Source organism: Poeciliopsis prolifica, unplaced genomic scaffold (genome assembly GCF_027474105.1).
Source record: "Poeciliopsis prolifica strain line A6 unplaced genomic scaffold, Auburn_PproV2 SCAFFOLD011, whole genome shotgun sequence".
Classification (NCBI taxonomy): domain Eukaryota; kingdom Metazoa; phylum Chordata; class Actinopteri; order Cyprinodontiformes; family Poeciliidae; genus Poeciliopsis; species Poeciliopsis prolifica.
In genome coordinates, this window is record NW_026562386.1 from 14,375,702 (window position 1) to 14,389,910 (window position 14,209).

At 40.4% G+C, this 14,209-nt stretch overlaps 1 protein-coding gene across 1 annotated transcript in view; it reads left to right on the forward strand.

The window, feature by feature from the left end:
• The window catches only part of LOC129364358 (otogelin-like), a 53,614-nt gene that overhangs the window by 36,078 nt on the left and 3,327 nt on the right, over nt 1-14,209 (forward strand). The window contains 26 exon segments of the mRNA XM_055036935.1: nt 380-399; nt 2,023-2,191; nt 2,399-2,733; nt 2,932-3,109; nt 3,207-3,358; nt 4,136-4,225; nt 4,307-4,493; nt 5,208-5,238; nt 5,240-5,351; nt 5,353-5,427; nt 5,515-5,653; nt 6,602-6,730; nt 6,733-6,789; nt 7,416-7,539; nt 7,541-7,623; nt 7,711-7,815; nt 8,642-8,746; nt 8,826-8,927; nt 10,508-10,602; nt 10,701-10,739; nt 10,816-10,891; nt 11,900-12,013; nt 12,016-12,077; nt 12,779-12,883; nt 13,179-13,298; nt 13,669-13,711. Coding sequence (XP_054892910.1) covers nt 380-399; nt 2,023-2,191; nt 2,399-2,733; nt 2,932-3,109; nt 3,207-3,358; nt 4,136-4,225; nt 4,307-4,493; nt 5,208-5,238; nt 5,240-5,351; nt 5,353-5,427; nt 5,515-5,653; nt 6,602-6,730; nt 6,733-6,789; nt 7,416-7,539; nt 7,541-7,623; nt 7,711-7,815; nt 8,642-8,746; nt 8,826-8,927; nt 10,508-10,602; nt 10,701-10,739; nt 10,816-10,891; nt 11,900-12,013; nt 12,016-12,077; nt 12,779-12,883; nt 13,179-13,298; nt 13,669-13,711 — 2,847 coding nt within the window.

Consider the following 14,209-nt stretch of genomic DNA (forward strand, 5'->3'; position numbering starts at 1 on the left):
TGTTTGTATTGATTGTATGCACAGGAACTACAGATGAAATTAGCCTTTATGGCTAACTCTGTCATTTTATGTAATGTGCTTTTTGCCCTTTGAAATAAACAAAAACAACAACAATAAGCCTTGAAGCTCACAACACTTTAAATAATTTTCATAATTTCTTTCTATCTTCCTACTTTATACTTAAAGCAGAGTGCTTCAGTTTTTAAAACATGCTAGTTTAGCCTAGCACCTTCTGCAGCAGAATTGTATTTCCTACTGTAATCCCTCAGATTATGATTACAAAAAGATAAAAACACTAAAACTAAAATGAAAGGTTTTCAGGTGTGAATATTTTCCAATCATTATTGCATTTCTGACACTTGTTTTCATGTGATCTCAGGTATTCGGCTCCCAGATTCAGTGGGTGCCTCCGTCGCCGTCCACAGCAGCTGAACGTTATGATGTCACCACATCGTCCACACCTCCACACACACACCACACAGTGAAACTTCCCACCAGCGCTGCTTCTAGCGCTCCCTCTGAGAGCAAATACACCACCTCATCCAAAGCACCATCTGCCCCTGATGAGCCAGCCCGCCCGGAAACCATAGTTTCATCTGCAACTCCTGAGCCGTCCAGAACTCTGTCTGGGCCAACAGTGCCCTCTGCTGTCAGGCCAGAGAAAGTGGAGGCAACATCCACAGTCAGAGTAACTGAAACTCCTGTTACAACTTCATCAGCTGCAACAAGATGGACGACCAGGCTGAGCTCATTCAGCCCACCATGTCCAGAACAACCAGAGGTCATTTTGACTCCTCCTCCTCCACAAACCGACTGACTCCCAGTCCTCCCCGCTCACCACCGTTACAACGTCTGCTGGAGGGCCGACACAACCTCTACGGTTGGTCATCCACATAAAGACGAATCAGAAAGCACAAGTTCAGCAGTTACTCAAACAACTTTGAGTTCAGTTTCTCCCCGAGTCTCAGAAACATCTGCAGTAAGAGGCAGAACCAGTGTCTCCAGTACAGCGACTACCTTACACAAAAGCTTCACCAGTAGGGGAATGACAACAGCACCATTTATCCTGCCAGAACAACCAACCACAAGCTCTACAACAGCTTCTCCTGTTCCCACCTCGCCTACTAAAGAAGCAGGAACTGGATATTCATCGACAGCAACGACAGAACCGTTCCAACTAGTTAGCTCTTTCACTACCAGTAAGACACAAACTGGAACCACAGGAAGGACTTTGCACGTCATTCCAACTGATCGTACAACTTCTTCGACTATTTCTGTGCCATCCACAACAACCGTCTACCATGTTAAACACTCTACAACTCCACCGTCTGCCTTCACTTCAGCTACTACAAGGTGGAAAACATCAACCATAAAGAAAGTCACAGTCCCAGAATCTCCTGCATCTAAAATCTCTGCAGTCTCCACAACGACAGCTTCACCCAGACCTGCTAAGATGACAGGCAGCACTGCTCCTTCTTGGTACACGTCAGCTGCCTATTCGGATAGGACTTCCTGGTCCGCTGTTGCTCCAGTAACAGGGAAAACCACTTCCAGCAAGCTAACTTCAAGACCCCTTGTTGTTCCAGAAACAACCACAATGTCCACAGATGTTCATTCAGCACAAAACCTTCAACAGAATTACTACTTTACAACAATCTCCAACCACACAGAGCACCACCCATCCTCTATATACTGAGCGAACCCCTGAGCCTCGGTATCCCCCTCACTGGGAGGTCACCTCCACTTCCACTACCACTTACCGGCCGCCAGTGGAGACAACGCCTGGGCTGCCATCTGACTCTCTAACCATGTCTGCTAAATCTCCTGAAGTTCCTCTTCTTCCAATAACATCTAGGACAACGTCTACCTCTGGAGCAACTACCATCACCTCAGAGACGTCGGCTCCAAAAAGCGCAGCCACAACCACCAGGAAGCTGATTTCTCCGCCAGCTGCCTCCTTCACCACCACCACTAGAAGACCTAAACCCTCCAGTTTTCACACCACTCTTAAGTCAATTACAGAGACTTCCCAACCAGTTACAACCAGAGGTCAACCGCAACTACAAGCATGTCTTCTCCGTCCTTGTATTTGCTCCACACAACAAGCTCTACAACAGCCCCAGAGGTATCTACAGTCCTGGAGAAGATCACGACCCGACTGGTGTCCTCTTCAAGAGCCACACCCACCGCTGTGAGGACATCCACCCTTTCAGCAACACCCAGACTTCCTATAACATCTAGAGTTACTTCCAGAGCCACATCGCCCGCAGTTAGGCCGATGACCACAAGGGTCACTGTTACAACAAGACCTTCAGCTACCACCACCAGATCGACTGTGGTTGGTTCACCGGCTACTACATCTCCAACCACTGCAACAACAGCAAGCAGGGTTGATCATGTTGCCACATCTGCAACAATTTCCCGTTTGACCACAACATCTGCTCGAGTCTCTTCACCGTCATCGACGGCCGCCTTCACCGGAGATCAACCTCAACCAAAGAGGCTGAAACAACAACATCTCCATCCCGACCTGATGTCTTTGTCTCAACCCAGCAGCCTGGTATTCCAGTTCCAACTACAACACGTCAAGAATCCACCACCGCCTTCCAAAAGACTCCTACAAGTCCAGGATCCACAACAGCTTCGAGTTCTCCTCACACAGCCGGCGAATCAACCAGTTCTTCAGTTGACCGATTAACATCAATGTCAGAGACTTCTATAAGGACGTGCACTGTAAGTTCACTGAGGGAGTGTTCCTATTTAATCGATAGAACAATCCTGCTAATTAAAAGAAACCTGAAGGTGAAGATATTACTAACTTACTGCAGTTTATCACAACAAAGGGAAAAATAACGCAGAAAAGCCATTGAAGAATGACTGTTCACTTGTTTTCCTGTTTACGAGCATCTCTGATTTTTAAACTTTTTTCAGCCTCCGTATGCAGAGATAGTCGACGAATGCACAAAGTACATCTGTGTCAACAACCAGCTCATCCTGTTCAACAAATCCCAGAGCTGCCCCTTCACAGCTGAGCCTCCAAACTGCGGCCTGCTTGGCTTTGCTGTTCTGGTCAATGGAGACAAGTGCTGCCCGAAATGGGATTGCCCATGTAAGGAACCACAAAAATGTCCAGTTTTTCACCATTTCCTGTTCAGAAGTGTGCTGCAGCAGGACTTCCCCTGATATTTTATTGTTTCATGTTGTAGGTCGCTGCTCGATGTTCCCCGATCTGAATGTGATCACTTTTGATGGGGACAGCTTTGCCATTTTCAAAGCTGCTTCCTACATCGTTGCCCAGCTTCCCAATGAGACCCTCAGCGTCCTGATTCAGGAATGTCCGGCGGACTCAGATCTACCGGTGAGCGCCGTCATCTCATAAATCCACCGTCAGACAGAATCCGGTTAATTGTTCATTCCAGTAATTAGACTCAACGATCAGGTGTCTGCGTCAATAATCTATGATCCCCAAACAGAGAAGAGAACGTTGATGTTGGCAGAAGAAGTAATGCTGTTTTACTGCCGAAACAAACCTTAGAAAGAAAGTTTTCTACTGTATTGTCCAAATATCTTAGCACACCTGAAATAAGGCAAAAATAAGTATAGAAGCTTGCTTTATGTAAATAATTCTTCAATATTGATGAAAAAGTTCTAGTTTTTTTTGGCAGATTATATCACTTGTAACAAGACATTTTCCCCATTTCCACCTAACATAAACTCCTACTTCTTGAAGAAAAGTTACTTGTAAGTTAGTTTTGTTTTTTTCAAGTGTAATGAGATATTTGCAGGAGAAACTAAACAAAAATGCTTGGTAAAATTAGGTGTTTTAAAGTTTTTAAAGTCTATTGAGCAATGAGAGCTGATCATCACAAGATTGTATCATCACGAAGGAAGCTGAAAAAAGCTTTTTGACTTTAATTTCTGTAGAAAAATCTGTTTGGATGAGGAATCAGAGTCTGGAGTGTTGGGATCAGAGACACAGATTTCTTTCACAAGTTTATAATTATAATTTTTTGTCATTCTTTACATCCTTATTTAATGCATATATAGAAGCGTCACTCAGATTTACGTCGTATTGACCTGCTGTGTGAATGCAGCCAAACGTCACTGATTAACATTTTCCTTATTCATTCTAAAGCTCATCTGGAATTTCACCAACTTGTGTCTGGTTTCACTCAACATCACGCACAAATCGAACCAGGTCGTCGTCGACAGACTGCAGAGGAGAGTAAGGCGCTCATCTTACCTTAAACTGCAACGTCTTGCACTGGCTGAAATTTGAGATCTTGCACTTTTAATCTTTAACCAGCTCTTCGTGAATTCGCGCTACGCCAAGCCTCGTTTTAAAAAGTACGGCTTTGAGATCTACGACACGGGCAACATGTACCTGATCCGCAGCCCGGCCGGGCTCAAGGTGCAGTGGTACCACAGCACCGGCATGATGGTGGTCGACGCCAACGACGCAGGCAGCAAACTCCCCACCAGGGGGCTCTGTGGTAAGAAGAGAAGAAGTTTCTACCTTCCCTCTGAGGAAGGAGCCATGTTTCCTTGACTGGTTGTGAGAAGCACCATGGATCAGTGGCTCCCCAAGGGGTTCGAAGGTTTATCAAAGGTGGCAGCACTTTGCATCAGTCTGGATTTGTTCTTTTGGATCCAACCAAATTGGAGCTACAGCGACATTTTCAGTCTGTAAAATTGTAATGTTTGATATTTTTCTTTAAATATGACAAAGGTGGAAGAGTACCCAAAAATTGTACTCAGTAAAAAGTACAGAGTAACTGATCAAATTATCAATCATCTAATATTTAAAAATTACATCATCAGACGGACCAAAGTATAAATTTTAGTGGAAATTTTGCTATTTTAAGGACAAAATGACAATAGTTCATACAACTATGAACTATTGTATTGAACTATAAGTAATCAGAAAAAATTAAATCAAGTTGCATTTTTTTCAAAATCAGTTTCTTTCAATAAAAAGTTATTAAACTTGAACAGAAACTGCAGGTGTGTATCAGGTGAACTTTTGGTTAAAACGGGTTTATTTTTCATTCAGTGATAGAAAATCTAGACATTTACTCAAGTAAGAGCAGAGATACTTCATCATAAAATTACTCAAGTAAAAGTAAAAGATACAGCGCAGTAAAAGTTACTAATTTAAATGTAATACAACTAAGAAACATTCTGGGTTTTAATATTTAACCCTTCAGGTTTCTGCGATGGAGATCTGACCAATGATCTCACTGCCCAACGGCTCGGTTTTGGCCGTGAGCCAGGACCCGGTTCTGTTCATCGACAGCTGGCAGGTTCCCAACACCACCAGCTACATCAGCTACAGCCGTCGGCGTGAAACACAACTGCTCCACCAGTGACTGCTCACGCTGCCTGGCCATGCTGGATGACGCCGCCTTCACGCCGTGCCACGCATTCGTACGTTTCCTCCCAACTCCTCAACAGGCTCCCGTTCTTTCTCAGTTCGTGTTGCATGTAGTTTGATCGTTGCTTCTTCGTCTCCAGGTGCAGCCCAGCACCTTTTGTGAGGTTTGGGTGAGAGATTCAGAGTATGTGAACAACCACTGTGTGGCTCTGGCTGCTTATGTGGCAACTTGCCATAAATTCAGTGTCTGCATCAAGTGGAGGAGGCCGGATTACTGCCGTAAGATTTCTGTTTATGCTTGTTCCCAAGTCCTGAAACTGTATGAAAAACATGTTCATTAAATTTTTTTGCACAGAATAATTAGACAATGAGAGTCAAATTGAGTTGTTGCCGGGTGTCTTGTCCCTTTAAATCCAAATAAACTGCTGCTGGCCACGCCCCCAACTCAATGTTTACACTCAGATGTGAAAGTAGCTGCAAACAGATGAGCAGTTACACAGCCTTACGTGTTTAAAAAACATTAGTGAAGCACAACAAACAAGAACGCAGCAAGTGGTTTCTGGATGTTAAGTCCACAACATAACAAATTTCTTTTCCAGCAGCCATTGTAAAGCAAAAAAAAAACCCAAAAACAACAACAAAAAAAACATCTTACCGAGTGTTTTTGTGTAGTTTCTAGTGTACTTGAAATAAGAAAAAATAACTGAAAAGTAACTTTTCATCAAAAATATAGCAACTTGTTTTAAGTGGATGATTTTTTAAAATTGCTAAACATACTAACTTCTTGTCACAAGAAATTTTTCCAATGTTGTGAGATAATTTACCAGTGGAACAAGAACTTTTTAATTAATATTTAGAAATTATTGAATCAAAACTATCTCCTCTATCTTGCAGAAAAGTTACTTCTAACTCAGTTTTGCAGTAAGACATTTGAAGTAGAAACTACAGAAAAAATGCTCTGTAAGATTTTGTGCTTGTGGAGTGTTTATAGTGCACACAGTGATCGAAACCAGCTGACCAAACTTGCTGGAGTTCCATTTGGGTTGCTAGGTAACAGGGCTGGGCATAATTCACATAATTATGCGACCTAATTCACACATAATTTATCCCAGCATGTGTTTTATCTGAAAGAAGAAGGTAGATTATGGAGAAACTTTTGTCTTTCAGTGCTTTATTCCCAAGATAAGTTGATGGGTGGTGCATTGCTGGTATTTTCTTTCCCTGCAGCCTTCGTGTGTCCCGGCTCTCTGAGCTACCAGGCCTGTCTGCCGGCCTGCACGTCTCAGTCCTGTCCGAACCACGACTTTGACTCTGATCCGGACCACTGCTCCGGCCTGACGGAGGGCTGCGTCTGCCCGAGGGAACGCTGCTCCACCGGCCGTACTCGGCGCTCTGCATCAGCCCGGAGAAGTGCGGTAAGGACACAACTTCACCGCTTCCATCTGACACTCACTGGATTAGAAACAAAATGTACAAAAATACAGACCCCTGCACAAATGGTGTCTAATTTCTCGTGCAAATATCTTAGAGCAATTGAAAAATTGCTCACCATGTCTGTGGTGAGTTACAAGTGACTTTTCAGCAAAATATCAGAATTAGTTTTAAGTAAAGAAATTCCTTAATAAAGATGAAGAAGAACTAATCAATCAACTTTATTTATGCCATTAGGTAGATCTGGTTACAGTGACCTGAGTCAGCTTTACACTTTACATCATCACAACAATAAGAAAGAATATAATTTTATTCAAATCAGCCTGTTTCTCAATACTTTAAAATATTAAAAACCATAAAACAGTAAAAGAATTATAAGCACAAGTGAGTGTTTTTGCTTCTTCTGTGGTGAAGAATTTGAAAGATTTAGTGTTTTTGTAGTGCTAAGTTAAATTACAGCTAAATTAAACTCGGTCAGGCATCAGTATTGCAAGACAAATGACACCTTTAAGTGGATTTATATCATTTAAAGTCTCTTCATTTTGCCTGAAGTCGATTCCCTTTTGGGTTCTTTGTGATCCAGGCATTTATTTCTTCTGTTTGTCTGCAGCCTGCACCGACAGCGGCGGCGTTCCTCGGTCGCACGGCGAGGTGTGGAAGGCCTCTCAGGACGGCTGCTGCATGTACCGCTGCGACAACGACACCATCGTTCCCGTGGAGTACGACTGCTCCAGCGCCGGCGCCGGTCTGCCGCCGAACCGGGGAGATGATCATCAGCATGTCTGACGACATGAGCTGCTGTCCTCACAAAGTCTGTGGTGAGCCAAAGAAACGCTCGTTCAGGTTGCTTTAATCATTAAAAGAGCCATGAAACACTGACTGCTGTGATCTGACATGTTCTGCAGTTTGTAACCAGAGTCTGTGCGATCGCTTCCCTCCTGAGTGTAAATATGGGGAAAAGCTGGTGTCGTACTACAGACCAGAGTCCTGCTGTCCGGACTACGTCTGTGGTGAGTTTCCTACCAATTACGCGGCATATTAGGGACGCAGTAGATAGAAATTAGCTGTTGATTTTTCCACCAAAACTCAGATAATTTGAGACTAATCCTAAACAAAAGGGAAGGTTATTTTACAATTTTTGTTACACCAATTACTGAAAAATTAAGTGTAAAATAAAGCAACTTTTTGAAAAGATGACACAAAATCAGTCATTTTAGACCGAAAGACACACAAAAAAACGTTAAAGTATAATTCTGTTGTGTTGTGTGTTTGTTTGTCCCTCAGTTCAGTTTTAGCCTCCAAAACAGAAATAAGGATGATAAAATTATCTCTAAAATAAGCGCCGGTGGTAAATGAAGATGATTCAAAACACAAATTGTACTATAATGTAAATAAATAAATAAAAAAAGAGCAAATTTGTGCCAAATTTTTTTTAGATTAATCTCAGAAATTAGCTTGAAAAAAATAGGGAGATTTCTGAGAGCTTAAATATTTAGATAATAATCTTGCAATTTTGAGAAAAAGTATTTTTAGTTTCAAAAGTTGACATTTTTTTACTTTTGAAACTCAAAAATTTCTTTTTTTTCTATAAACATTCCAGAGTTTTTCTAAGAAATGTTTGATTTTGCATAAACAAACTCCTGCAAATCTCTCTGTAAATTAAAATACAAAATATCAACTACTGGAAGGAAATTTGTTGTAATTTTATTTCTCTGTCTAGTTTTTAAAACGAAGAAAAAGGATTACGTAGTTTTGTGCACTATCTTTACGGCTTGACGGGAGATGTAAATGGACAGAAGCGCTCACTCACTGCGACTGTTTGTGTTTTTTTTCTAGAGTGCGATCCTGAGCGTTGTGAGTCTGAGCTTCCCGCCTGCAGAGACGACCAGACGCCGGTCGCCACCAGAGCCGACGGCAGCTGCTGTCTGGCCCACATCTGCAGTCAGTCCAGCCTCCATTTCTGATTATTCCTCCACTGAATCCTCATTTTGTTGATTCTGGGTGGGTTTTCCTCCTGCAGTGTGCTCTTCCTGTGCGGAGAGGCCTCCTTCCTGCCAGGACGGCGAGGTGCTGAGCGTCGACAGCAACAGCACGGATCGATGCTGCCCGTCCTACCAGTGCGGTGAGGAAACACAAGTTCACTCACTGACCTTAAAATTACCCAGATTGGAATCACTCATTTATTTCAAACGGAACAGGGAAAAAAATAAAACAAATTATTATGTAATTTTACATAATTAGTTTGAAACGGAGAGGGTAGAAGATACAAGATGTTTTTCCCATCCTTAACCTACAAACATTTAAATCACACCAGATAAACTCACATTGAAATTATTCCCACATCGTATAAACTAAATATTTTCATCTTTAAATCTACAATTATTGATGCATTTTAATGTCAGCAATAGCATTTTGGTCTCTGATGCACCAACATGTTTCCTATTAAGGTCATTTCAAACTGTTTTTTTTTTTTTTGCTGGTTCATAAAACATAAATAAATTTGCTGAATATATATATATATATATGTATATATATATATATATATATATATATATATATATATATATATAATATATATATATATATATATACACATATATATATATATAAAACTCAAATTCTTTAATAAAAAGTTTTTGTGCTGTTTTTTTTTTTAAATCGGTCTATTAAAAGAAAAACTGCAATGGAAAAAATTTTTCCCCTCAAAAGTGAAATGGATGTTGCTACTGGTGGAAACGACAAAGAGGATGACAGGAAGTAGTAGGAGGAGGATGTTTTTTACTGACTTATCACGTGAATAAACTTACTCATGTGTGACTTTAATTCTGTTTCTTATTAAACTGCAATGTTGTGTTTTTCAACATTAATGAAATACAGTTAGTTTTTCTAACAAAGTGGACAAAATAAATCCAAACAAACCCAAATACAGTAACTATGATTGGAATGAAAGTGGGACCAGGTCTGCAGATAACAGTTATTTTAGTCATCAATTTTTCTGGTGATTAATCGATTATTAATATAAAACATTTGCCACATTCTTTAGATTTTCCATTTAACCACCTAAGCCTTTTTTATACAATATTAAACATAGATTAAAAGATAAAAGTAAAAAATGATTCAATTACTTTAAATAAGAAAATAATCATTTTATTGCCTAAATTGCAACAACATTCCTTTAGTGAATGCAAAGAAAGCATCAGCAGCTAAAAAATGTCTGACCTTTTTGCAACATCAATATAGTGCTCAGATGATTTGCTGATTATTTATTGGATTATCAAGTTAATAATTAGGGAGAAAAATTTAATTAATATTGAGGAGTTCTGAACATTGCTTGAGGAGTTCTGAACATTTTTACAAAGACTTTTTTTTACCTTAAAGCAAAATTTAAAAATTTTTTAATACAGTTTTGACTTAATTACTTGTTATGTTATTTCAGCAAATGGTATATTTAAGAATCTGTGTACCACACTTAGTAATTAGTCAGTTGCTAAATTAGTTGATGGTTATCTCATTAATCCATTAATCATGATTGATCTGATTAATTGTTTCAGCCCAGAGGGAAACCACACAGTTTATTGAGACTTGAAGAAATAAGTTTTAGGACACATAAAAACAGTAGCTTCCTATTGTATTTTTTGATAAATTTGTGAAACTTTCTGAGTATCGCTCTGTGTGTGTGTGTGTGTGTGTGTGCGCATGCAGTGTGTGAGCCCTACAGGTGTCCTCAGCTGAGCTGTCCCGTTGGGATGTCAGTCATGTCCGTTTCCAGCCCAAATCTCGCTGTCCCAACCAAACATGCGGTACGATTCCAACACGCTGCTGTTTGGTTTCAGATCAGCTTCAGCGTTAAAATAAATACCTAAATAATCTTTATTCCTCTTGTTTCTGTTTACAGTGTGCAGCTGTGAAAAGATCGTCTCCTAAATGTAGCCTGGTAAGTTCTGCCTGTGAGGAATAATATTCTGTTTGTACAGTAATCAGAATGAAAGGTCGGATCTCTCTCTATTCAGGGAGAAGCTGCACAGCTTGACCGGGCCTTCCTGACCGACCCTCAGAACCAGTGCTCCTGCAAGAGATACAAGTGTGGTGAGTTCTGCCCAGACTAAACACTGAGGCTGTGATTCAACACACCAAACACTGGTTACCCAGTTTGATTCCAGTAACACAAACCCATCCACTGAACCTGATCTGCTGAGCTTCTTTGAACAGGTTAGCATAGATCTATGGGCGAAACCAAACCTGTTAATTAAATTTTTTCCACAAAATAATTCTTAGATAATCAGATTTAGCCTGCCCAGTTCTGAAGTGCAAAACACATCAACAAAACTGTAAACACAACCAGAAATCAAAAAACAGACGCTCAATTATACAACTGTACTTCTTTGAAAAGCAGAAGTGGAGCTTCCTGCATAACCAACAAGAATGCAGAAAGTGGTTTTCTGGGTGGTGAGCCAACAACAAAACACTTTTCTTCTCCAGCAGCCATTGTACAGGGCATGCAGCGGTACAACCGGCTGACCAAACATGCTGGAGTTCAGCTTTAATTCAGTTGTGAAAAACTGAATGAATGTTTTAGAGTTTATTTATCCTCCCATAAAGTGCACTTTTAATAACAGCACATTTGAATTCAGTTTATTGCAGTTAAGTTAAATTATAATTTTCTAGTCGAATAAAATTTAATTCTGTTATCCAGTTTACTGCAGTTAGAATCACAGTTGAATAAAATAAAACAACATTTTGGTAAATAGAATTAAAATCTATCTAATTCACTCCATTCCAATTTAATACTTCAGTTTAATATAATGCAACCAGTTAGATATTCTGTTTTTTAAATAATTGTTTTATCAGTTATTTGTTTTTCATACAATTAGATTTGATTAATTTCACCACTTAAAGGGAAAGTTTTCTTGAATTTATACATTTTTTTCAAAATAAAAGTGTAACATAAACTCAGATTTTTTTCACCCCAATGTTATAGCTTTTGATCAGCTTTTGCACATCGACACATAAAACATGACCCGTGTGCGTGTGTGTGTGTGTGTGTGTGTGTGTGTGTGTCTGTGTGTGTGTGTATGCGTGTGTGTGTGTGTTCAGTACGCGAGGCCGTGTGTGTGTTCGGTGAGCACGGACTGCTGCGGCCGGGTCAGACGCTCGTCGAGCACGGAGACGACGGTTTGTGTTACAGTCGCCACTGCAGCCATGTTCTGGACCGACGAGTGGATTTCACCTGCTGAGGATTTCCACGGTGAACTGCTCCGCCCACTGCCACCCGGTGAGACGCAGCCATCATCAATAATTACTGTCTGGATGCACCCGGGTGTCAAAACACAAAGTCATACAAAGTTTGAAAGGCTTTGGCAGCTTTTTCAGACGAATTTTTAGCATAAAACTGCTTGTAGTGAATATTTGCTTTAAGCCAATAATTTCTTAATATTGAGGGAAAAGTTCTGGTTCCATTTGAAGATTATTTCTGATGAAGACATTTTTCTCAGAAGTGAAATAATCTGCCAGTGGAACTTGAACTTTTTTATCAATATTAATTATTAGAGGCGCCTACATTTTGGTTAAAAGTTACTTGTCAGTTAGTTTTTCTTATTTCAGGTGTAAATAGATATTTTCACTAAAATGTAGACCAAGGATTGCAAGGAATGTCTTGAAATTTTGACTTTAGCCCCAAAATATGAGATCCTACTTTGGTAGACAGGTTTATAGGCACAATAGCAAAAAAACTACAAGAATTTAGGGCAGAAAGCTGAATTTTCTTTGGATGTTGTGGAATACATGTTTACCCAGTGAAATTGAGTCACTGTATGAAATGTCTGACCTAAAGCGAAAACCAAACCGTATCTGAAAAACGGAAAGGACCAAAGACTCATTCCTGAGGTACACCAAGAACTCATCGGCTGTAAAATTCAGGGAGACAGAGAAAGTTGTGTTTCTTGGGTTTAATCATACTGAATTCTTGTGTTTTAGAATCAGATCTATGTTCCTCCTAAAGACCAGTCAACCTGCTGCGGCGAATGTAAAAACATCTCCTGCATCTATCAACACGAGAACAGGACGGTCGGCCTCTACAAGGTAGGACAAGCTTCATTCTTTATCATATGAGTTTCTGAATAGTTTTTACTGTGTGTGTCGGTACAGAATTTGAATATTGTGAAAAATAGTAACTCAAGTCAATGTAACTGAGTAAATGTAACTAGTTTCTGGCCTCCGCTGCATATGTCAGTAATAATTTTAGAGATTATTTGGTTCAATAATGTTCGTCAGCAGTTTGCTGTGCATCCGGCGTTTGCTGCAGTTAAAATTAAATTAAAACAAATTGTGTAACGTTGTTAAACGTTTGAAGTAAACTTGATGATGATGTTTTCAGCCTGGAAGGTCCTGGGTGTCAAACTGCAAGAAGTTCGAGTGCTCCGACACTTCATTCGGACCGACGCTCATCTCCTACTCTTACAGCTGCCCCCCCTTCAATGAGACAGAGTGCATGAAGGTCAGCAAGAACACAGCCGGACCTGCTAGCTGCTAGCTAACAAGTCCACTTTTATTAGCTGAACTAAATAAGTCAATGATGAAGTAAGAAAATAGCTAAGAAAGAAAATATCTATGTGAGCAGCTTACAGAAGCAGTTAATTATATAAGTACGTAACTAAATGGATAAGAATATGAGGCTTAACAGAAAATTGTTTCAGTCTTCTCATACGGACTGAAAATAACGAGACCTGTTCTAATCTGGAAGTATTACAGATGTTTTAACTCTTGGTCTGCAGAAATAACTTTAGAGCCACTGCTGTAGAAAAGCCTCACTGTGGTAAACTGATGGTGATACGTTCATCTGCTTGCTGACTCTCATCTCCTCTCAGATCGGAGGAACCATTAGTTACATGGATGGATGCTGCAAGACGTGTGAGTATCTGATCTGAGCGTAGCAGCAGTTTGTAGCTAGCGTAGCGCTGTAGGCTGCAGCTGACACTGAACCTGCCGTTCAGCTCGTCTACAACACGTTTGCACTTCAGTTAAACCCAAAAACCTCACCTGGATTGGCTCACACCTGGATCGCAGCTGCTGTTTTCAGATGTCTGTCTGCTGCTAGTTCAGATTTCCACGCTTCTCAGTGAGTTTCTGTAAAACCCGTCACTGAGAAGCGTCTGATGACGTTGAAGTGGGTTTGTGGTTTCTGTGCTTCACCTTACCATCATGTACCGATCCCACCAGGTACTGGATTTCATCTGTTCCCTTTCCCAGTTAGCCAAATGACTCCCACAGCTAACACAAACTGTGAACAAGGTACCACAACAACAAGGCTTCTTAGTGCCATTGTTGATATTCAACAATGTACTCCCTTTAAAAAGAAAAAAAAGATAAGAAAAGATAAGAGAGCCCAAAAAGTGCAACTGCAACCTA